The sequence below is a fragment of the Carcharodon carcharias genome, chromosome 19, assembly GCF_017639515.1.
Source record: "Carcharodon carcharias isolate sCarCar2 chromosome 19, sCarCar2.pri, whole genome shotgun sequence".
NCBI classification, from domain to species: Eukaryota; Metazoa; Chordata; class Chondrichthyes; order Lamniformes; family Lamnidae; genus Carcharodon; species Carcharodon carcharias.
In genome coordinates this window covers 58,520,230-58,546,224 of record NC_054485.1, presented here as the reverse complement: position 1 = coordinate 58,546,224, position 25,995 = coordinate 58,520,230, and the positions used below count along the sequence as shown (strand labels likewise).

Here is a 25,995-nt window from a genome sequence, read left to right as displayed (position 1 = left end):
TTGAATACAAAAGTAGAGAGGTTATGCTTCAGTTATGCAGGGCATTTGAGAGACATCTGGAGTATTGTGTATAGTATTGGTCTTATTTAAGGAAAAATGTAAATATGCTGGAAGCAGTTCAGAGAAGGTTTACTAGACTAATACCAGGAATGGGTGGGTTGTCTTATGAGGAAAGGTTGAACAGACTAGGCTTGTATCCACTGGAGTTTAGAAGAGTAAGAGGCGACTTGATTGAAACACTCAAGATCCTGTGGGGTCTTGACAGGGTGGATGTGAAAAGGATGTTTCCTCCTGTGGGAGAATCTAGAATAGGGGTCATGGTTTAAAAATAAGGGGTTGACTATTTAAGACAGAGATGAGAATTTTTCTCTCTCAGGAGGTTCTGAGTCTTTGGAACTCTCTTCACGAAAAGACAGTGGAAGCAGAGTCTTTGAATATTTTTAAGGTAGAGCTAGATAGATTCTTGATAAGCAAGGGGGCGAAAGTTATCGGGGTAGGCAGGAATGTGGAGTTGAGGTTACATTCAGATCAACCATGATCTTATTGAATGGGGGAGCAGGCTCGAGGGGCCGAAGGTCTACTCCTGCTCCTAACTCCTATGTTCATATGCATGGCCTCAGAGCAAGTGTGCAGGTACTGCTCATAATGTTCACAGAATTTTCCCGTTGAGATACTATGTGTCCATAGCCAAAAAATGTAAAGGTAACATACATTGAAATAATTAGGCCGTGTGTAAAGAAAGCTTAGAGGAATATTGCCCCCCCATCGTGGTTTATGGTTGGACAAGGGACTGAGAGTTGCAATCCCCTCTTGCACAACATCCTGGAGGAGCTCATTGAAGCAGGTTTGCCCGGGTTACCATATGCTTGATTGAAGTGAGAATATTGTGCTAAGACACTAAAGAGCAGGCAGGAATGCTGCTTACCTGTGTGATGTTCCACTGCAGCTGCTGTGCCTGCTGGACTCCATATACTGGCTGAGGCATGGCCAATCCACCCACATAGGTGCCCTGCTGTGCCATCATCCCACTAGGCATGCCCATTACTCCAGCTTGCATGCCTCCCATGAAACCTCCTGGCAGTGCCACTGGGCCCATCAATTGCCCCACGTTACTCATCATGCCACTGGTCGGTGTCACTGCGCCACCCATAGGTGGGAAATTTGCATAGCCAGATGGCACACAGGGAGCATAGGGCACCTGTGTAGAGGCCATGAACATTGTCCCTGTTAAACATAGAGGAAACAGTAACTCATTCACCTTCTAAATCAGTTGTTCTTAACCACCTTCCAACATGCAGGATTAAAAGGAACACATTTGCAAAATCATCGAACAAAACACACCACGACTCTTCAAATACACAAAACGTGTGGTGGGCAATAAGAGCACGTGAGGATGTAGCTGAAAGCAAAGTTTGCAAATGCTAGAGATCATGTTAAAATGGAAAATAATGGAAAGGCAAAGCATCTGGAAGAGAAAGGCAGCTTATTGATTAAGGTGGGACTAGTAGCTCAGTGCCCCTTTATGTAACTGCAGGATCCCAGCTAATATGTTAACTTTCCTTATTCCTTCAGACACTGACAAACCTTATACTCATTTCCAGCTTTTATTTTGTTCACAAGTTTCTAGTGTTCCAAAAGTGCACTGCTTTGATGAACACTGGAAGAGAGCTTTCTTTACCAAAAAAAGAATGGTAAGGGCCCTCCATGTGTTGAACACCACTCGGGACCAACTTGGGCTCAAGGCAATAAACTGACTGAGGTACATGGAATGGATAGGATCAGCAAACAAATGGAGCCGTTAATATCAGAAAGCTCACCTTGTGAAAATTGCTTAACAGACAATATTTGAAACACTTTGTCAGATTTGGGAACGTACTGTTATGCTAATGAGCTAGTAATTCAAGAGGTTTGGACCAGTAATTCATTGAACCGGAATTTAAATCCCACTATGGCACTTTGAAATTTAAATTTAGATTTTAGAAGAATAAAATTAAAGTATCAGTGAAAGTCACCATGATTGTCATAAAATTTAACTGGTTCATTAATATCCTTTAGGGAAGGAAATCTGCTTTCCAATCTGACCTATATGTGGCTAACTTTTAACTGCCCTCTGAAGAGACCTGGAAAGCCACTCAGTTGTACCAACCTGCTATCTGCTGGCGTTCACAGAGAAGGTCCACTGCCACCTTCTCAGGGCAATAATACCCACCTTGCTAGTGGCGCTCATGTCCTAACAAATTACTCTCGCAAGTTACCAAGTATTAGCAATGGTGATAGTTATGAGCTACAGGATGATATAGACAGGATTGGGAAATGGGTAGAAGTATGGCAGAAGGAGCTCCATGTAGAGGAGCGTGAGGTAATATACTTTGGGAGGACTAATGCGGGAAGAGAATATATTATAAATGGCTGCATTTATTTGTGCCGCAACATGAGGGGGAGCACTTCCTGCACATGCACAGATACAGTGTCAGTGTAGTTGCCTGCAATAAAATTTAAGTTATGCATGTTTAGGTCTGTGGAATTACAAGGTCTTGTATCCAGTTTACCTATCATTTATCAACTGGTTCATCTGTAAAACATATGTCTGACGATTCAGTAAATTATGAAGATATACAATCAAGTCATTTTAGTAAATAAGATTTCCAACTTCAATGAGCTCAGAAACTGGAGAATTAATTGTAATATTTAATTTAAGGACACTTAATAAAAAAAAATTGAATAAAAATCAATCAAAATGTATTTTGAATAAAATATTTAAGAAAACAATTGATGACCCAATCTAGGTCTCAAAACCAGGAGTGTGGGTTTAAGAGTTCCATTTTCTACCAACTGAGCTAACTAGCTGTGTAGGAAATGCTGCACGAAGCCTTTCCAAATTGTTCACATACAATTCACAACTTGTATCCAATAAATTAAAATAAAAATATAATTTAGCAATTGAAGTGCTACTTTTTTTTTACAGTATTAAACTGGCCCCTGGGAGCAAAACAGCATGCACCCACCATCTTGGTGGGAAAATATGCTACATGCACCAGCGGTGGTGGTATGGGCCCAGTGTGGCTTCTAGTTGGCAGCAGGAGTTAGTGATTATAAATGGCACAATATTGAAAAGATGTCCAAATCATTAAAGGTGAAACGGCAAATTAAGGTGGTTAAAAAGAACATATGGATGACCTGAATTTTTAAACAAAGGAATAAAAAGTAATAAGGGTCACACGAGGAGACAGGAGATTATGGCTGAGTGAGACAGAGACAGAATGAGTAGCGAATTAGGTTCATGTAGGAATTCGGTGCATGGGGGAAAGTAGTGCTTTAAGTAAGGCTTATTGCAACTCGTAAAATGTGTTATTAGTCGGATTTATTAGTACTAGTACGGTTTATCAATAGTTGTAAGTTTTATTAAGTTAAGGAAAAGTAAAACTCATAAGTAAACCAATGTAAAATAAAGTTAATGTAAGAGAAGTAAAGTTAAGGCATGGCAAGGCAGCTTGATCGTGTGGAAAGCATGTCCTGTAGTATGTGGGAAGTTGTGGACGCTACTGGTGACCTAGACAACCACATGTGCAGGAAGTGTTACCAGTTGCAGAAACTTGAGTTCCGGGTTTTGGGACTCGAGCAGTCGCTGGGGTGACTGTGATGCATCCGCAACCTGAGAGCTATGTGGATAGCACATTCAGAAAGGTAGTCACACCACAAGTTAGGAGCATGGAGGCAGAAAGTGAATGGATGATCACCAGGCAGTCCAAGAGAACCAGGCAAGTAGTGCAGGAGTTCCCTGAGGTCCCACTCATTAACTAATTTTCCATTTTGGATACTGGTGATGGTGTTGGTTCCTCGAAGGAGTGCAGTCAGAGCCAAGTTCGTGGCAGCTCAGCTGTACAGGAGAGGAGGAAGAAGAGGTGAAAAGCAATAATGATGAGAGATTCATTAGTTAGAGGAACAGACAGGCATTTCTGTAGCCACAGACATGACTCCAGGATGGTATGTTGCCTCCTTGGTGTCAGGGTCAAGGATGTCACAGAGCAGCTGCAGGACATGATTCTGGTGGCGGGTGAACAGCCAGAGGTTCTGGTCCATGTTGGTATCAATGACTTAGATAGGAAGGGGGATGAGGTCCTGAAAGCAGATTTGAGGGAGCTAAGAAGGAGATTGAAAAGCAGTAATTTCAGGATTACCTCCAGTCCCACGTGCTACTGAGCAAAGAAATAGGAGAATAGAGCGATCGAACACGTGGCTGAAGAACTGGTATAGAAGGAAGGGCATCAGATTTCTGAGGCACTGGGGGCTGGTTCTGAGGCAGGTGGGACCTGTACAAGGTGGACAGGCTTCATCTTAGCAGGACCGAGACTAACAACCTCACAGGGAGGTTCGCTAGTGTTGTTGGGGTGGGTTTAAACTAGATTGGCAGGGGGAAAGGGGACCTGAGAGGGAGCTCAGATTTGAGGAAAACAAAATTGGTAGAGGGAAGTAGAAAAATAGAAAGCAAAAATAGAAGACAGACAAAGCAAAGGCAAGCATGAAATAGGATCAGAATAGAGAATAATTTAAAAAAGCAAATTAAAGGCATTCTATCTGAATGCACATAGCATTCACAAACAGGTTGATGATTTGAATTGAGATAAATGGGTATGATTTAATTATCATAATGGAGACGTGGCTACAAGGTGGTCAAGATGGGAACTGAATATCCAAGGATATTTGGCATTTAGCAAGGATATGCAAAAAGGAAAAGGAGATGGAGTTGCACTTTTAATAAGGGACGAGATCTGTACTTTAGTAAGAGAGGATCTTAGATTGGACGATCAAGCTGTAGAATCAGTCTGTTTGGAGCTAAGAAACAAGGGACAGCAAATATTGGTGGGAGTTGCTTATAGTCCACCAAACTGTTGTGCTAATGTTAAGCACAGTATAAGTCAGGAAATTAAAGATGCATGTAATGTGGGTAATGCAATAATAATGGGCAACTTCACTTTACACACAGACCGGGTTAACCAAATCAGCACTAATGCTCTGGAGGAGGAATTCCTGGAATGTGTATGAGATGGGTTTCTGGAGCAGTACGTTGAGGAGCCAACTAGGGATCGAGATTTTGGATTTAGTGCTGTGTAGTAAGAAAGGATGAATTAATAACCCTGTTGTAAAGGAGCCTTTGGGAAATATTGACCATAATATGATAGAATTTTGCATTAAGTTTGAATGTGATATAGTTCATTCTGAAACTAGGGTCTTAAATCTGAGGAAAGGAACTTATTAAGGTATGTGGGGCAAGTTGGCTACGGTGGATTAGGAAAATACACTAAAAGATTTGGCAGTAGACAGGCAATGGCTAGTAGAAATACTACATAGAGGAATGTATATCTGTTGTAGACTAAGGCACAAACACCCAAAGGGAAAGGTAAATCAACTGTAGTTAATAAAATAAGTTAAAGATTGCATTACCTTAAAGAAAATGATTTATAAGGATGCCAGAAAAAGTGGTTAGGCTGAGGATTGGGAGACATTTAGAACCCAATAAAGGAGGAGCAAGAAATTGATTAAGAAAGAGAAAAGAGAATATGAATGTAAATTAACACGTGACATAAAGGCAGACTGTAAAAGCTTCTTTAGATACATGAAAAGGAAAAGATTAGCTAGGATAAATGTGATCCTATTACAGGTGGGGACTGGAGAATTTATAGTGGAGAACAGGGAAATGGCGGAGAAATTAAACAGTTACTTGATGAAAGAAGATACAGAAAATCTCCCAGATATACTAGGCGACCAAGGAACTTGTGAAACTGAGGAACCAAAATAAATTAGTAAAGAGGTAGTACTTGAAATGTTAACTGGATTGAAGGTTGATAAATCCCCAGATCAGATGAGCTTCATCCCAAAGTGTTGAAGAAGGTGGCTCAGGAGATAATGGATGCATTGATGGTTTTCTTTCAAAGTTTTTTAGGTTCTGGAAAGGTTTCTGTGGATTGGAAAGTACCAAATATAACCCCACTATTTAAGGAGGGAGGAAGAGGAGGCATGGAGAAATACAGTTCTGTTAGTTTGACGTCAGTAGTAGGGAAAATGTTATAATATACTATAAAGGATATGATAACTGGACATTTAAAAAAAGGTAAAATTGGGCAGATTTATGGATTTATGAAAGGGAAATCATGTTTGACAAACTTGATATTACTTGTATCATTGATAAAGGAGAACAAGTGGATGTTTGTGTATTTGGATTTTCAGAAGGCTTTTGATAAAATCCCACACAGGAGGTTAGTAAATAAAATTAGAGCGCATGGGATTGGGGAAAACATACTAGTATGGGTTGAGAATTGGTTAACAAACAGAAAGCGGAGAATAGGAATAAATGGGTCATTCTCAGGATGGCAGGCTGTTACTAGTCCAGTACCACAAGATTCAGTGCTAGGTCCACAGATGTTCACAATCTATATGAATGATTTGGATGTGGGGACCACTTGTAATATTTCCAAATTTGCTGATGGGTGGGAATGTAAGTTGTGAGGAGGATGTGGAGAGGCTTCAAGAGGACTTGGATGGGCTAGGTGAATGGGCTAGAACATGGCAGATAGAATATAATGCGAATAAGTGTGAAGCTACTCACTTTGGCAGAAAAAACAGAAAGGCAGAATATTACTTAAATATCAAGAGGTTGGGAAGTGCAGGTGCCCAAAGGAACCTTGTTCATGAGTCACTAATAGTTATCAGGCACATACAATTAGGAAGGTGAACGGTACGTTGGCCTTCATCGCAAGGGGATTTGAGTACAGGAGTAACGATGTCTTGCTGCAATTGTGTAGAGCCTTGGTGGGACTTCACCTGGAGTATTGTGCACAGTTTTGGTCTTGCTATCTAAGGAGGGATATGCTTGCCATAGAGGGAATGCAATGGAGATTCACCAGATTAATCCCTGGGATGGCGGGGTTGTCTTATGAGGAGAGCTTGGGGAGACTGGGTCTGTACTCCCTAGAGTTTCGAAGAATGAGGGGCAGCCTCATTGAAACTTACAAAATTCTTACAGGGCATGATAGGGTGGATGTAGATGTTTCCCCTGGCTAATGAATCTAAAACCAGGAGACATAATCTCAGAATAAGGGGCAGACCTGAGATGAAGAGGAATTCCTTCACTTAAAGGGTGGTGAATCTTTGGAATTCTCTACCCCAGAGGACTGTGGAAGCTCAATCATTGAGCATGTTCAAAACAAAATTTGATAAATTTCTGGAGACTAATGACATCAAGGGATCTGGAAATAGCGTGGGAATGTGGTGTTGAGGTAGATGATCAGCCATGATCTAATTGAATGGCAGAGCAGGCTCGACAGGCCAAATGGCCTACTCTTGTTCCTATAAACAAAGAGAATATACCAGAAATCTTTTGTACGTCATTAGCTAGGCCTCAGCAAGGTTATCGTGGGCAACTCGTGCATACATCAGGAAAGATGTAAATGCCTTAGAAACAGTATGGAGAAGTTTGCCAGGATTTTACTAGAGAGGAGGAGCTTCAGTCATGAGTAGAGGTAGGAAAGCTTAGGACAGTCCTCCTTGGAACAGAGAGGTTAAGAGGTGACTGAATAGAGGTTTTCAGATGATGGGATGTTTTGATGAGAATGGACAGGGAAAAACTATTCAATGAATTTGAAACCATTAGCAAAACATCTAGAGGGGAGATGACGAGAAACATATTTGCTTAGAGAGCTGTCTGGATCTGGAACACTAACTGAAAAGATGATGGAAGCTGACTCCATAAATAATTTCAAAAGGGAGTTTGGACAAGTGCTTGAGATGAGGAACTTGCAGGTTTACAGACGAAAAGTGGGAGTGAGAGACTGAGCACATCTGCTCTTTCAAAGAAACAATACAAGCACGACAGGTCGAACAGCCTCCTTCTGTACTGCACATTTCTATGATTCTAAATGAACCCCTTTTATAATTAAGGAGGAACAGCATTCTTAAGCACAGACAGACAAGCTGTTGCATCTAATCATCATTTGGCCAATGGCACAGTGACTGCTCACTATAACAAAACCTTTATCCTGTGATTCTTATATCAAATTAACATCCCTCAACCTGCTACAGCTCACATCGCAGCACACTGTGGGGCAGAGATGTTAAGGAGGTTGTGCCATTCAACCCAGTAACTGCCATCACAGTTCAAGTTTACCAATAAAACTCTGCTAAGATTATCAGTGGATATACAAAGCACTAGAGAGAGTGTGATAAGCAGGAGAGAATTGTAAATAGAAGCATGCTTTTCCCTGGGATGGATGTGAATTTTCACATCTGTATGGAAATTTACTGATTTCAGCCCTGTTATTGGGGCAAAAGGGGGAAAAATGATCAAACAAAGCATTCTAGAATAACGTATATGTTTGTTAGTTTATTTAACATTTGGTAAATGCAATATAAATTTCAATTATCTGCCTAAATTTTTGAGGGAATGGGGGACCAGCAGGAGTCAGGTCTAGGAGAACAGTGCACATACATTTTGTCACTCATTTCTACCTAGTGTTTTATAGCCTTGTTTTGAGTTTCTTTAGTTAATTCAGAATGTCTGCTTCAGTTATAGCCCAAGAATAACTGCAAATGTGGGGACTGATTATAAAGTGCTTGGTTATAAAATATTTCCAGATGATATCTTTTTGTATGAATTTTATCAGCGTTAATGATTGGGGATCTTAAAATCAAGCAATGTTTCCCGTGGTTTTCTCCATGCCTCAAGACCGTGGATGGAGTGAATGCACAATAATGTATAGGGATGGGAGAGGTATAATTACCAAAGCCATTAAAGAAGGTGCCTGGAAAATACTTCAGTAGTATCTGTTTCAAGGTACTGCAGTAGTGCCACTTCCAATCAACCCAGGCAACAGGAATAATTAATAATTGCCAGCTTTTAGGAAGGAGATTTCTTCACAGCTACTGCTTATCATGACAAGCCATGGTCAGAGGGCCCTCGGTCTGATTGGTACACTGGAAGCTTTTGCAAGTTCTTTAGTGCACTTGCTCTCACCATTTAACTTCACATCTCATACAGAGACAGATTTCCATGGAGCTAACGTGCCTGCGCTACACTTATCAAGGACTCAGTCAAGGATTAAGATTTCAAATGCTTGTGACATTTCATTAATTTGTAAATACCTCAGTCATCACAGAGGTTAAGTGCTGCTTTGCCCTTCATCTTCAGAAATTTATATTAAAATAAAAGTGATTTGCAGTTTAATCAACCATATATGATCTGGTATTTTGATTTCAATGGTGTTGGTCATGCCTCAGTTGGTAGCGCTCTCACTTCTGAGTCCGAGTTCAAACTCCACTCCATTGAATGTATAATCTAGATCATCACTCCAGTGGAATACGGAGAGATCTACTGTTAAGAGGTGCTGACATTTAGACAAGGTGTTAAACCGAGACCAATCTTCCCAATTGGGTGATTATTTGTGGAAGAGTATGGGAGTTTCTCTCGGTGTTCAGGCAGTTCTGTCAAACTCTGTCAGCACTCAGTTTTAAGTTCCATCCCAGATATAGTCCAGGAAGGGAGCATATTTTCATTATGTAAAAGGAGTAACTGGTGAAAGAATTGCCAGAATTCTGGGTTACGTAGATATATAGGCTTGGGCATCAAGACTTTGGGATTGATATTAACCACCCAACAATGGTCCGGAGAGGGCTAAAAAACTTAAATTGGAGAAAAAAAGTCTCCCCTCTCATTTTTACAGCTGCAGATTTTGAGCTGTATATCTTGGAAAGGTGTAACACTATGTTATAATGTTTAAGTCAGGCTGTTGAGAGTCTGATTTCAATTTACAAATTGCTGCACGTTTTCCCAGGGATTGGGAAAACAGACAGTGGATGGGAGGCAGGAATGCCAGCTCCAGAAGGCAAGTGACTTTACAGAGTATATTTTTGTAAGCCTGTTGGAGCAAGATTGCCCCAACCTACCATTAAACAAGCATTCAGCAAACTCCGATCGCTTCTGCGATCAGCCAACCATGGCCCACACCACCAAGTCCCAATCTCTTCTGATTGCGGGTCTCCAGTTGCGGCTTCAGGCTATTGGCTTTCCTGCCCAGAAATCACTAGTCTCTCAATCTGGCTGGCACTGAAGAACAAAATGATAACGGGTTTCTCCTTTGAGCCTGTGCTCACTCTCTGAAAACATCAGGGCCAGAGCATTTCTCTCTAACCTGAAATTTGGTCATTTACCTTGAGTAGGTACTTGGGGAGTCTGTGACCCATAAAGTGATAGAATGGAGTCCTTCGAAAGTTGCTTTTTTCCAGAATCCTCTAGTTTCAGGTTGGGTTCAGCGAAGAGGTTCAAGTTTTCAGCTCCTTCCTGTGGAGTGGAAGCCAAAGCCTGAGAAACAAAATGTTAACACAACGAAGCTTTTAATCACACTTATTGAAGACTTTCCTCTACATGTTACTGTCAGTGACAGAATTACTTTGCTTACATTCAAACTCCCTATCTTAGCTATGTGGGCAAAAGCATTCACTAGAATGGGTGGAACACTGTCACTTGTCACATCGATAACACATAAGGCACTGCATCTCTGTCACTTACACGCACACATACACGCAAGCACACACATACACACACACACAAAGTGGCATTTTATTTTTCTATTCTTTTGATGTGGGCGCCAATGGCAAGGCCAGCATTTGTTGCCCATCTCTAATTGTTCTCAAAAAGGTGATGGTGAGCCGCCTTCTTGAACTGCAGCAGTCCATATGGTGTAGGTGTGCCCACTGTGCTGTTAGGGAGGGAGTTTGATGATTTTGACAGTGAAGGAATGGCAATATAGTTCCGGTCAGTATGATATGTGGCTTGGAGAGGAACTTGCTGGTGGTAGTGTTCCCATGCATCTGCTGCCCTTGTTTTAATAGCTGGTAGAGATCGTGAGTAAAAATGGAATGTTGAAATAAAGAAGTTGTTGGAGATAAATAGAGATATCTGCCCAAAGCATCAATTAGTCTTTCCTTTTTCAGATACTGGGATTTCCCCAAACAGCTACAGCACTTTGTTTTTAAATTCAGCGAACTCTACACCACCTGCCTTCAGTAATCTCCTCACCCACGTTCTCAACAAACTTGAGCTTGTTAACTGCCAACATTAATGAAGGGGCTGTCTTATGTAACAAGGGGATCTAGATAAAATCTAAGGGCACTGGAAGATTGAACAATGGAGTGATGCATCTCCGTTGTGGCTGAGTAGCTCCCACATGCTGGCCCAGAACCCCTAATTGCAAGTCTTGAATCAATCTGCAATTTGTCCAACAAATATCATCCAGTATACAAGGATGTAGCACCCAGTTTTGTATTTGCAAAATCTTAATACACACCGTGTTTGGGAAAGGGCTGGAATCAGGCAGCGGGTTGGACACCATGGGTCCAAAGAGATCCAGGTCACTGGCTGGTGCTGTGTTTAGATTACAGGTCCCATTGGAGGCAGGAGCTACTGCAGGAGCATCTTGGAAAAAACATAAGAGGTTTCAGAATACCAGCTTCTGGACTGAAATGCCTTGACAGGGCAAATTTTACTCAAGCAAAACCACAGAACAAAGTTCATACAAGGCACAAAAGAGAGAGCATTAGCTAGCTTGGAATTAAAAGAAAACATGGAAAGGTACACAGTTACCATTGTGCAAATTAAAGCAAGGCAAGCTCACAATTTTATAAAATGTACCAATCTACCAGATTGACCTTGGCACTGTTCCGAACAGTTATGGTTTTCAGGCATCAGTCCAGGCTCAGTTGGTAGCATTCTCGCCTCAGTCAGGAGGCTGAGAGTTCAAATCCCACTCCAGGACTTGGACGCCACAATCAAGGCTGAAACTCCAATGCAGTACTGAGAAAGTGCTACATTATCGTAAGTGCTATCTTTTGGATGAGGCATTAAACTGTCCTCTGAGGTTGGAGTAAAAGATCTCATGGCATTATTCCCCTGGCTATATTTAATCTTCAACCATCATCACAAAAACAGATTATTTGGTCACTATCACACTACTGGAGTTTGCTGTGTGCAAATTGCCTGCCATGTTTGCTGCATTATAACAGTGGCTAGACTTCAAAAGTATTTAATTGAATGGAAAGCACTTTGAGACATCTGGTGGTTGTGAAAGGTGCTATATAAAGACAAATCTTTCTTTCTAGTTTCCCTTTAAGTTAACCTAACCAGGTGATGATCAAGCATTTGGTGTGCCTGTGGTGTCACGTCTATTGTGTATCCCACTTCCCTTAAACAAACAGTATAAGTTTCTATGTTGAAACGCTAAGTATAGTATTTTGGCTCTTAAAAGAACTTTGCACTAACTTCTTGAAAATGTGTAATAAATGCAGGGGAAAATAAAGAGACACAGAGCTTAGCATGGCCAGCACCAGGACTGACTAGAGAAAGAGGCCAGAAACCAGGTTGCAGTATATTATTGTCCTAAGAATATTTAGCATGAGCATTAACCAGTTGGCAACACTGTACGTTGGCTGCAACTAATTCCCTCCAGAGTGCAATTTGCTCATCTGTACAGGGCCTGTTTAAACATAGGGCAGCTTGTTTGATCAGGGTGAGGTAAACAATAAACAGGGAATAGGCCTAGGTGCAGCTAACTACTCTGACAGGTCACTGAAGTAACAGCAATAGCAATGAGGATGCTCCCTCCCAACCAATGAAAACAGAATGTAAACAAAATGTAAAGTTACAAAAAAAGTTTCAGAATGGAACTTAAATTAAGCCCTCAGCACCTCCTCTGACATATTGTTAGTACTTCATTTACCCTGATCCTTCAAAAAGCTCATCTCTGTCCCCGGTCTCATTTCAGAACTCACAGACTACACACTCGGCAGCAATACACTTCGGGCTCCTTGAGCCTCGAGCTCTCCAATGAAGGGAATTAAACAAGGGTCCTCATTTTAAGGGTGGTTTTGAGATTTAAAGAGCCATAAAGAACTGCCTTGAAACTGTACTTTGCTCAGGATCATTACTTGAAGGTGACAGCAGCAAATTAAGGAAAAATACGGCTGGGAACATGAAAGGGTGACATAGACAATGGCTGCTGTACAACCACAAGAAAGGTAAGTGTTGAGAGACTTGGGATACTTGTCCTTACCTAGTCCCAGCAGGTCAATAGTAGAGCCAGCAGGTATTGAAGGGCTCGTTTTCAATTGCTGCTGTTCATCTTTCTTTGGTGGCTTAATGGAGAAAAAAAAAATTCAAAGCAGTTCACTACACCTCACCAGATAAGATTCATACAGCAAAATCTGAAAGGCCTCATGAAGGGAACTGGACTTGTTAACCCTGAACAGATAAACTAGTCAAAATAATTAGTTCTGAAAAACGGTCATCAAACTCTTATCTCTCTCTCTCCACAGATGCTGCCACACCTGCTGAGTATCCCCACTATTTTCTATTTTTATGCCAAATAACTAGCTTCAGAGCTAGGGGAATAAGTGCAGCGATCGGAAGCTGCACATTTGTTCTAATAATTGCTAGTGGCCTGAGTTACTTAACAGTACCAGTGATGTTTGCCATGGACACCCGAAAGAGATAAACCTACTCTGAAATTCTCCCCTTTACAACAGTTTCAAATTTCTACTCCTGTTCTTATCATTTTATTTCCAGTTACAGGGTTATATTTTAGAACTCTTTACCCAAAGGTTCCCAAATTTTGCTGTAACTATCCACTGGGCCTCCAGAATGGTTTTACACCAGATCCACAGTCCTTTCAGTGAAGACACTCTTTCCCACTTGAGAGTAAAACCTAGTTGCTGCACTTGCAGTTCGATCATCCTAACTCGTTCAGTTACTCCCCTCAGTCGGAGCCAGGGGTACAGACAAACCATACACTCACCACTTTAACTTTTTCAAAAATAACTGGTGCAGTTTTGCTCTCCTTTTCTTTACTCTCTTTCTTCCATTTGTTATTTTCTTTCTAGAAGAGAAAAGCTGCAAGTTTAAGCAGATTTGGGGGGAGTGGGGAACAAAAACTCTGTCAGAACGACGAATCCCATGAGACAAGGGGGCTTTGGATAATAGGTGTCAAGGCAGGCAGCAGCCCAGCAGAAATTTTCCTTGATGCACATCTTCATCAATCTTGTGGAATTCAAAAATTTCAATTACTGTAACTTTAAGGCCTCATACACATCAGAAATGCATCTAAATGTCCCCACAACTCTAAAGGCATCAGGGTAAAGCTTCGTTCTGAGTGCAACAAACATAGGCACATTTTAGAGCTAAAAAGAGGGTGAGGAAGAACGGCCATTCGCGGCTGTGCCAGGACAAGCTGTTCACAAGCCCTGTACAATAATGCCGTCCCAAAGACAAGACTGTGAATGGTTCTTTTTGTATGAAACTCTAACAGTGTAAAATGTGAACTTTCTATAAAGCAACTGGACTGACATGAAAATAAATATATCAATAAATATAGTCAAGGGATTCTTATGCAACTGTCATAATCATAGAATTGCTTACAGAACAGGAGGCCATTTGGCCCATCAAGTTCATGGCTCTCTGCAGAGCAATCCCCATAGCTTTCCAAGTTTATTTCCTTCAAATGTCCATCCAATTTCCCTTTGAAATCATTGATCATCACAGCTTTCATCACCCTCACAGGTAGTGTTCCAGGTCATTTACCACTCTCTAGGTAAAAATGTTTTTTCACACAGTCCCTCTGCATCTCTTGTCCAAAACGTTAAATCTGTGTCCCCCAGTCCTTGTACTATTTCCTAAAGGAAACAGTTTTTCCTTGTCTGCCTTATCCAAACCTGTCATAATTTTGTACACCTCTATCAAATCTGCCCCCAATCTCTAGGCCCCAAGGTGAATAAACCCAGCTTCACCAACCTAACCTTGCAGCTAAAATGCCTCATCCCTCGAACCATTCTGGTAAATCTCCTCTGCGCCCTCTCAAGGGCTCTCACATCCTTCTTAAAATGTGGCGACCAGAATTGAACGAAATAATCTAGCGGGATAAAAGTTCAGCATAACTTCCCTACTTTTGTGCTCAACGCCTGTTTATGAAGCCCAAGATCCCAAATGCTTTGCTAACTACTCTCAATATGGCCTGCCACCTTCATATGCGCTTCGGCCCTTCTGTCCCTGAACACTATTTAGAAGTGTGCCATTAAATTTAAGTTACCTGTCGCTATCCCTTGCACCAAAATGCATCACCTCATACCTCCCTGTATTAAATTACATCTATCACACGTCTGCCCTATCGTTAGCCTATTGGTAATATGAGGGTAATAAATTTATTTACTTGAAGTTAGTAAGATGAACACTATTTATTGTGCAGCAATTACACTCAATACATGGACCACATCTCGCAACCTTTGGTCGCAATCCTTCTAGCATATACGTAACCCAAAACCCTGCCCCTGCCAATTACAACCATGTAACCTTCAATTGATCTGCAGAGCATGCTTTCCAGAGCATGGTTTTAAACAGCATTGTATAACCAACATTGTAGCTCAACTTAGCAATGCATGCAGGTGGATTCATCTGAACAGCATGAAATGTGGAGGCTTCAGAGTCACATAAAGGAGGAAATGAACCCAGAAGTGTCTTTATATAGAATTTGCAAGTCGAGAAAAGGAAGATAACAATCTGTTAAAAAAACAACCTCTCTCTATTATACATATATATATATATATATATATATATGAGATGTTCATGAGTTCTGTAGGCTGCGGAAAGACAGATAGGCCCAGCTGAGTCCTGTGCAGGGCCTGAGAAATGCACGAAAGAGTTGGATATTCTGACTGAGCCTTCAATTCTAACCCAACATGCTTATGATTTCCAGAATTTCCATGACAGTTGCTGAGGGAAGAGTCACTCACCCTGAATGCAGCGATATCAATACTTCTATCGAAATACTTCTTCTTTTCATATTTGTCTCTTATGAAGCCCTCCACAGCTCTGAGTAACAAGTTGAAGGCATAATTAAGAGATAAGTGGATTTCAAATTCCCTAGGCAATATACTGACCTAGTTCCACACCATAAGGGAAGCAAGAGAGGATTCCCTGAGCTGAGCTACCGATCCATACCTCTGTCCAAAACCACAACCACTTACTTCCACCTTTGTAATATTGCCCATCTGTGCCCTTGATTCAGCCCATTAGCTGCCGAAACCCTTCATCCATAACTTTTGTTGGCTCGAAACTAAACTATTCTAATACTTCCAAGCCGCCCTCCCATCTTTCATTCTCCATAGACTTGAGCTCATCCAAAACCCTAACTCATACTAAGGCTCAGTGTTGATTCTTTTCATGCTCTAATTACAGTGATGTGAAGGGCACTGGGGCATTTTATTACATGAAGGGCATAAATTGTTATTATTGCTGTTAGAGTGAGGGGAAGGGAAGGTGACCTCACCTTTTTCTGTGTGTCCAATAGCTGTCTCACAAAACCATTGCCACTGGCAGAGAGTTTGGGGGCTAGTGACCTGTCCACTCTAAGAAAAGTTAGATAGCAGGAGGATGTTAAAAAAAAATCTAACATTACCAACTGCCTTTTTAAAATTCGCGGTCCACAGTGAGGAATCTAAACAAAATATTTTCCACTATGTATAAATAAATACAAGTGACTAAGTCACTGTGGTGGTGTACATAACAATGCATTGATTAAGCAAGGCTAAGAACATAAGAAATAGGAGGAGTAGGCTATTCAGCCCTTCGAACCCACTCCACCATTCAATAAGATCATGGCTGACCGAATTGTGGCCTTAGCTCCACCTTCCTACTTGCCCCCATAACCCTCACCTCCCTTGTCGATCAAAAATCTGTCTAACTGAGCCTTGAATGTATTCAATGGCCCAGCCTCCACTGACTGCTGTGGAAGAGAATTCCAAAGATCAATGACCTCAGAGAAAAAAATCCTCCTCATCTCCATCTTAAATGGAAGTTGCCTTATTTTGAAACCGTACCCCCTAGTTGTAGATTTCCCCACGAGAGGAAACATCCTCTCAGGATCCACCCTTTCAAGCTCCCTCAGAATCTTATATGTTTCAATAAGATCACCTCTCATTCCTCTAAACTTCATTGAGTATAGGCCCAACCTGCTCAACCATTCCTCAGAAAGCAACCCTTTCACCCCAGGAATCAGCCTAGTGAACCTTCTCCAAACCGTTTCCAATGTAAAGTATACCTCTCTTTAAGTAGGGTGACCAAAATTGTACACAGTACTTTAGGTGCAGTCTCACCAATGCCCTGTACAGTTGTTGCAAGACTTCACTACTTTTATATTCCACCCCTCTTGCAATAAAGGCCAACATTCTATTTGTCTCCCTAAATATTTCCTATTCCTGTATGCCAACTTTTTGTGATTCATGTACAAGGACACCCAGATCCCGTTGTACTGTAGCATTCTGCAGTCTCTCTGAACTTCTGCTTGTAGAAAATAGCTCCTTGGACTCACTGAGTCCCAGCATAAGCTTTGAAAAGGATACTGGTCCATTTGTGGCCGCTTGAAGTTAGCGGGAAGGTGGGCTTCGTACAATTTCCTGGCCTTTGAGTTTCCCATTTCTTGAATGCACTATTGTAGACAAAAGCACAAGAATTCAAGGAGTTACCAGAACATTACATCAGCTCCATCATTAACACTACAGTACCCACAGGATCGACACTCTGATGCAATTTTGAAATCAAACTCCAACTAAACCCATTCTTAAAAATACATCCCAGAACCTTTCAAAACTCTTCCAATTCCACCAGGAACTATGGATCAGTCAGCAGATAGACTAATGAAAAGAGCTCACTCAATCAGGAAGCAAAGTCAGCATCGTGCTGATCCCAGTGCGAGGTAGAGGGGGCGCCATGCTGATCCCAGCAGGAGGCGGGATCCGGCAACCTGCTGATCCCACCACGCTGTGCCATGCTGATCCCAGCATTCTTTCCCAATATGGGTGAATGATTTTCTTACAAAGCTCTTGGCACTCGCTTCTTGCCCAGTTTCAGCACTGAGAAAATTATGACAGTGCCACACACATCACTCCCAATTGAGGAGTTCTGAACAGGAGGCGTACAGACTTGAAACATTACCTCTGTTTCTCTCTCCACAGATGCTGCCAGAGCTGCTGAGTTTTTCCAGCATTTTCTGTTCTTATTTCAAATTTCCAGCATCTGCAGTATTTTGCCTTTATTATATTGAGGAGAGGCATAGACCAGCCGTGGATCAACTTTAATCTTAGCTCTTGTTATTCCCCTTGAATGGAAGCCTAACTCAAGATATTCAACTTGTGCCATTGAATTCAGACCTGATAAAGTCAGTAGAGCTCAAATCAGTGGTTCGAACCTTCAAAAATGTGCACTGAGCTACTGTCAGCAACAGTGCCGGAGGTAAAATAGTTCCACATTTGCTTGGGGGCGGGAGGGATTAGTCTGGTGGCTGCTGGACGTGGGCGGAGAAAGAGCAGTGGTTGCTTCGTGTTCCACTGTCTGTAGTAAATGGGATATCTTAGTAACTGCTGTTAAACAGAACCCACACAAATCATCACAAGACTTCACTTCTCATTTATTATCCAGAAACTCATTTCTGTAGAAGAGAAGCACTCCTTCATCGATCAAGTAATGTATTTCATTGATTTTGGTTCAGCACATTGGGAGAACTCTCCGCCTCTTTTAGTTCCACAGGATGTTTTCCATCTGAACTGAGCCTTAACTTTAACATACCATACAAGAAACAGCACACACAATGGCACACCATGGCTCAGCACTGCACTCAAGAACCAGTCTATAGTGTTTCAGTCCTGGAATGGGACTTGAAACCACAACTTTCCAAATCAGAGCGAGTATGTGATTAGAGCGAAGACAGTTGCTGCCTTATCTATACCAATTACCCACCACCCTGCTCCATCCCAAGGTCCTACTCTGCCCCCAACATGATGTAACCCCTAGCGATTCACTGTGCCCCACCCTGCATCGCTCCCCCTCTCCTTCCCCACTCCCCACACCATCCTGTGCCGCCCCCCTCCCCCCCCACACCACCCTGTGCTGCCCCCTCCTCCCCCCCACACCAGCCTGTGCCGTCCCCTCCTCCCCCCCACCACCCTGTGCCACCCTTTGCCCCACACCACCCTGTGCCACCCCCTCCTCCCCCCCACACCACCCTGCGTCGTCCTTTCCTCCTCCCCCACACCACCCTGCTCCACCCCCTCCCCCCATCACCCTGTGCCACCCTCTCCCCCCATCACCCTGTGCTGCCCCCTCCCCCCACACCAACCTGTGCTGCTCCCACTCCCCCCCACACCACCCTGCATCCCCCCTCCCCACCCTGCGCTGCCCTCCCTGTGCACTGCTCAAAGTGTACAGTACCTGTATCTGTTCTGGTGTCCATTGGTCCAGATTGACGGATTTCACTTTGGAGATGTGGACGCCAAGGTTTCTGTGAATACCAGCACAGCGAATGCACACAAACACTCCCAGGTTCCATGAAGCCCATCTTGGTCCTATAAAAGGAACAGAGAAAGTCTGAAGCAAAAACTTCAGGTCAAAAACAGCCAGTGCAAATGATGGCAAAAATCCGAAGGGTCAGGAGAACAAATTACTCTAACATAAAGATAGGAAATACCAGAAATTTATTGGCCTGAATATAATAATAATATATAATATATATATATCACATATATATAGCACCTCGCAAACATCAATCTCCCACACATCTGATTGATGAAAACCCACAAGCTAGTTGAAACTATCTATGCTGCACTTCACTTACATCTCCATGATGTGCTGATTAACCCACCTAATGACCGCCTTCCATCTCAACGGCCCATATGGAGCACCCTTCCTGAGCAAGATCTACCAGCAGACAGATTTTAAATCAAGGAATGGGAAACATGGGAAGTTAAAAAAGTTCCTTGCGACAAACCCCATCTGTCGAATGGTAGGCTTTGAATTACCACAATGAGAGTGGTCCTTGCTAAACAGGTTCAGCATGGGCCAGGGGCCCTGTGCAGCCAACCTCCATCACTATGGCCTCAGTACAAACTCCTCGTGCACTTGTGGAGAGACACAAACAATGTTGCATGTTATTGAGGAGTGTGCCCCTTACTGATTAAGTGGTGGACTAATAACTTTAAACTCAGCAAATGAGGAGGCTATCACTTGTTTTCAGAGATTTGCATTCACTAAATAAACAATCCTGGTCTGAAGAAGAGGTTCTTTGCTTAGAGAAGTTAGGAGAAGTTGTACAACACTGATTTAGTGGAGTGGACATCAGTGGGAATCCTCATAGTGAGAGATTTCATATTCTAGTATATCAGGATCAACGTCAGCCACGTACCCTCTCCTCTTACCCTATGCCCATTGTGTACCCATCTCCTGAGTCTATCCCAGCTGCGTACTCTATCCTCCTAGGTGTGTACTCAGAACATTCTGTCCTAGCAAATATGCCTGGCACTTCTGTGACTTTAGTCTAATTGATCACCATCCCATACTGGCCTCTTAAACATCTGCCATTTTAACTATGCCACCATTGGCAGGAATGCCTCTGGCTGTCTAAGGACTCCGTCAAATTGACCTCTTTGAGCAAGCCTTTGGTCTAATATCTCCTTGTGAGCCAAATTTTGTTTGATAAAGCTCCTGTGAAGTGCCATGGGATGTTTTACTTCATTAAAGGTGCTAATAAAATGCAAGCTGTTTTCACCGTACAATAAGGAAAATTGGATTGACATGATTTGCTGAAAAGATGAACGTGTGTTTTGTCCTCACAGCATCCCTCAAACAAAGTCATGTGGCAGACCAAGCTAAAGCAGGCAGCACCAACAATGGCCAGTGTGTGCACAACACACATGCGCACAATCACAACTACATATCCATGCATGTGTGTGCAAGCACAAAGTCACTTCATTCACTTAGATTAATTTGAAATTGGTACATATGTGCACAATGACACTCAGCAGCAACTATTCCCACAACTTCCAGGGAGGAGCTTTCACACATTTCCTCTCCATTCCTGTGGTTGCTGAAGCCTCAAAAAATCCAGCTGCTGGTGAGTTTCTCTGCAACGTGCCGTGGCCTCTTTAAATAGAAATCATTCCTCACACAATATGGCTGTCATCCCACCCATCCCCCTAATTGTTCAGAACCTGGAGGCGGCTGTTAATTGGTTGCCTTCCAGAAAGGGCAACTGGAAGGCCCGTATTCGAGTTGCTGAAATAAAAATGATCCTGATGCTCCACTAAAGCAGTAAGATTCTGTTCATTGTCTCTGCACTGCTATGCATCCATTAGTTTTCTTTGGGCACGGATTGTGACTGAGAAATAGGAACGTTTCTCACAGACAACAAAAAATTATAATTACATAGTGCCTTTAACATAATGAAATGTCACAAGGGTACTAGTCAGGGCTATATTTTGAATTCTAGTCTGTGTGGCAGATCTCAGCCTGAACATTGAGTTAGACATTACAAATAGCATCAGAATCCTGGGCTAAAAGAAAATTAGGTAGTACTATACTCCCTCCACAATATTACACAGTGAGACACCTGTACCCACCAGTACTGTATCCCCTTAGTGTCAGACAAGTGACAGACCTGTACCCATCAGTACTGTACCCCAGTGTCATAAAGTGACAGATCTGTACCCACCAGTATTGTACCCCAGTGTTACACAATGATAGAGCTGTACCCACCAGTACTATACCCACTTAGTGTTATACAACAGGCCTGTACTTATCAGCACTGTATTCCAGTATCATACAGTGACAGACCTGATCCCACCAGCACTGTACCCCAGTATTATACAGTGGCTGACCTGCACCCGCAAGTACTGTACCCGTTAGAAAGTGACAGACCTGTCCCCACCCATACTGTACCCCAATGTTATAGTGACTGTGCTGTACCCACCAGTACTGTACCCCAGCGTTACAGTGACAGTCCTGTCCCCACCAGCACTATGCCCCCATGTTATATAGTGACAGTCCTGTCCCCACCTGTACTACACCCCTGTGGAGTTTATGACTGAACTTCTAGTCACAGCCCAATTCTATTGCTTATGGTTCCAGGTTCTCTCCTCCAAAATTGCTGTAATGTCGTTTTTACTTGGACTTTAGAGGTTAACTGTAATTTTCCTGTTTACATGAATGTGTTTAATAATCACAAGAAAACTGTTCATCATAAACACCTCTAGACTAGGAATGGGAAAAGCCCACAGGGGCCTCACTCTCCTTAAAACCGACTCTTTGACCAAGCCTTTGGTCATCTGACCTAATATCACTTTATGCGGCTCAGTATCGTACTTTGTTTTATAATGCTCCCTTTATCGTCAGGTAGAAAATTTTCAATCATATAAATCAGCCAAATCTAGCAACCTCTTTGCCTCCCAGACAGCACAATCCTGTTTGTCCTGGTTAGGAGTTGGCATAGCCTGCTATAGGCTTAACAAACTGACAAATGCACTTTGTGGAGCAAATATTCTGTGGAACACGAATGCACAGGTCTGGGGCTCACTCACAATGGTGTGCTTAAAGATGGGGAGAAAGCTAGAAGTGGAACAAATCTATAAACATGCAGTAAAGTTAAGCCTTCAAAATAAACAGCTTATTGATGAGATTCACCAGATGGCAGGTACAGGTCTGTCACTGGGTACAGTAGTGGTGGGGACAGGTCTGTCACTATATAACATGGGTACAGTACGAGTGGTGAGAGGTCTTCTGCAGTTGACCTGTAGTTTCTTAGCTGAATTAATGCTTTGGCTGAAGTGGAGGTCCTGTAAAGCAGAGGATTCTCAGTAAGCTGCGAGGCTACTTATAGTTGAATTGTTAGGAGGTCAGCTCTCAGGTGAATTTGAAGATCAAACAGATTGAATTCTCCCCCAATCTGTATAACACTGCTGTACAGTACTGGTGGGCACAGGCCTGTCACTGTATAATACTGGGATACAGTACTGGTGGGGAGAGATCTGTCACTATATAACACAGGGGTACACTACTGGTGGGGAGAGGTCTGTCCTGTATGACACAGGGGTGCAGTACAGGTGGGCACAGGGCTGTCACTGTAAAACACAGGTACAGTACTGGTGGGGCGAGGTCTGTCACTATATAGTACAGGGGTACAGTACGGGTGGGGAGAGGTCTGTCACTATATAGGCAGAGGTACAGTACTGGTGGGGAGAGGTCTGCCACTGTATAACACTGGGGTACAGTACTGGTGGGGAGAGGTCTGTCACTATGTAACACTGGGGTACAGTACTGGGTCTGTTATTATCTTACACTGGAGTACAATACCGGTGGGCGCAGGTCTGTCACTGTATAACATTTTTTTTTGTTGGGGGGGGGGGGGGGGGGGTATAGTACTACCTAATTTTCTTTTAGCCCAGGGTGCTGATGCCAACTGTAACATCTAACCTAATGCCCTGCCACACAGACCAGAAATCAAAATAAAAAGTACACTTAGTGGTATTCAACTTAATGCTCTGAACAGCAGGGGCAAAGAGGACAAGGCACTTCCACAAATATACTGCCTGACCTGACTCATGTTGAATCTGTACCAAAGTAGGTGATAATTGGTTTTACCAGAGGTAACTCTCAATCTATGTATGAGGGAGATCCTGATAAGTACCGCACAAAATTCCAGCAAACATCAGATGCAGCCCGAATATAGGAACCTGATGAAAATGAGAACCTGAACTAATCGTGAAAGGCAATACTTCTCACATTCCCAGGATGGTGATTTTGAGATACAGATAGAGAGATTGTCATGACCCTACAAAGCAGGAAGCTTAGTTAGCTTGACCTCGATGGCTGATAACTGCCCAAGAGCAATCAGTTATTGTCAGGTGGAGTCAGGAAGAGTACTTTGCTTTGGATGATGTACTGAGAGGACATTTGGATCCTCAACTCAACAATGGTGATCTGAAAGGACATTTGGGGTTAAACAGCAACAGAGGGTTTTGTCCTCAATGGAGACAGATCTTCATCCCTTTAACATAGGCCAGTCATGAATCCTCTATAATGTTGTCTCAGGGGTCAGGACAGACTAACAGCACTGTACTCTTTGGGACATGCACAGGCTTCTTCTTCAGAAACACATTCTGAAACCTACTGTATTTTGTTTGAGAGGAACAGGTTGAGAAAGCCAAGACAAGGAATAAAGTACAGACCAGGAAGGGCGGAAGGTGCCAAGGCCAGGTCTGAGGAAGGGCAGGAGGTGCCTTCAGAGTGAGCAGAGATACTGCCTTCCCAGGGAGTCTCACTCCACTCTGATGTCAATTAGTCCCCGACATCTGATTCCAGTGGGATCCGCGCAAAATTAAACCACTTCACACCAATGTCACAACTGCAGTGTCATACACCCTCAGTCTCCTGCTTTTTAATTAATTCTTTGCAAGAACTTTCAAAGTCCCTCAGTCCTTCATCCCTCTCACAATCCTGCAAAACTCAAGCTCAGTGTTGCATTTTGCAATTCACTTCGTCATTTCTTCTTTGTTCTGGGCTGAGGTGTTCTGGTGCTCCCCTAATAAATACTGCCACCTCATAGAACTTTCACTTCCTCAATTTTGGTTTCAGTTTAAATGGCTTCCTCCTGCAAGGCTTAAAAAAGTCAATGATTTGCATAACTACACCGAATCAATGATTGAAAACCCAGTGGCTACAATTTTCAAACACACCAAAACAAAATCTGTGATCAACAAATTTACACCACAACTCCATAAACTGACACTTCCAGAAAACTGCTACACCAAGTATCACACATCTCCATGGTGCCAATCCACCTCCCTGTAAGTGGAGCAAGTGAAGTAAATATTCTTACAAAAGAGCCTACAATATTCTGAAGAAAGGTCACTGGCCTTAAATGATTTCTCTCTCCACAGAAGCTGCCTGATCTGAATATTTCCAGCATTTTGTTTCAGCTTTCTGGCACCTGCAGTTTTTTGCCTTTCTTCTACAATGCGCAGCATTTAAAGAGTATAAATTAATTTAGGTTATGCATATAAAAACAAAGTGCTGGAAATACTCAACAGTTCTGGCAGCAACTGTAGAGATAGAGTTAACGTTTTGAGTTGAATATGAATCTTCTTCAGAACTGAAGTGAAAGCCTTCAACCAACATCACTAAGACAGATTGTCTGGACATTATCACATTGCTTTTTTGGGAACTTGCTGTGGATATTTTCTTTGTTGTAACAGTGGCCACACTTCAACTGCAGTGAAGATTGTAAAGCGTTTTGGCATGTCTGAGGGACATTATATATATGCATCTTTTCTTTCTTAAACTGGTCAGCAGCCAATTAGAATATAGAAACTCAGCCCCTTTTGGAAAGGAGGAAATCTTGTCCTCTGGGATCTTCAGACTCACATCTTGACTATACTTTAAAGCACCAATTCTGTATTCAGTACTTGTGCCTGAGTGGTACGCACAATACCTCAGATAAAGTTTCAAGTAACTCACACCTCCTGACCATCTACAAGACACAAGTCAGGAGTGCGATGGAATACTCCCCACTTGCCCCGATGAGTGCAGCTCCCACAACACTCAAGATACTGGACACAATCCAGGACAAAGTAACCCGCTTGACTGGCATCCCTTCCAACAAATTTAACATTCACTTCCTCCATCATCAGTACACTAGAGCAGCAGTGTGTACTATCTACAAGATGCACTGCAGCAACTTGCCAAGGCTGCTTTGGCAGCACCTTCCAAAGCCGTGATCTCTATCACCCACCTGCAAGTTCCACTCCAAGACAAACACCATCCTGACCTGGAAATGTATTGCTGTTCACTGTCGCTGGGTCAAAATCCTGGAACTCTCTCCCTAACAGCACTTTGGGTGTACCTATTCCACAAGGACTGCAGTGGTTCAAGATGACAGCTCACCACCACCTTCTCAAAGACAATTAGGGACACTGCCAAAATCCCAAGTTCATCAAAGTCGCACCGTCAATTCTTACCCCACCCAATGACTGCAAACTAACTGCAGATTTTTTGCAACCAGATTGCAGTGGGTTTGGAGCAAGGGGTGAAATGTGAGAGCTATCAAGCTGCCAGAAGGCACACTCACTCGGGTCCAGTAA

At 42.6% G+C, this 25,995-nt stretch overlaps 1 protein-coding gene across 1 annotated transcript in view; it reads right to left on the bottom strand.

Annotated features, from left to right (window-relative positions):
- The window catches only part of LOC121291542 (stromal membrane-associated protein 2-like), a 52,244-nt gene that overhangs the window by 7,302 nt on the left and 18,947 nt on the right, over positions 1–25,995 (bottom strand). Inside the window, exons 2-9 of the mRNA XM_041212893.1 lie at positions 19,298–19,431; positions 17,434–17,519; positions 15,826–15,904; positions 13,839–13,919; positions 13,098–13,179; positions 11,337–11,464; positions 10,201–10,351; positions 926–1,224 (exon numbers count right to left, since the gene is read on the bottom strand). Coding sequence (XP_041068827.1) covers positions 926–1,224; positions 10,201–10,351; positions 11,337–11,464; positions 13,098–13,179; positions 13,839–13,919; positions 15,826–15,904; positions 17,434–17,519; positions 19,298–19,431 — 1,040 coding nt within the window. The remainder of the gene's footprint in view (positions 1–925; positions 1,225–10,200; positions 10,352–11,336; positions 11,465–13,097; positions 13,180–13,838; positions 13,920–15,825; positions 15,905–17,433; positions 17,520–19,297; positions 19,432–25,995) is intronic.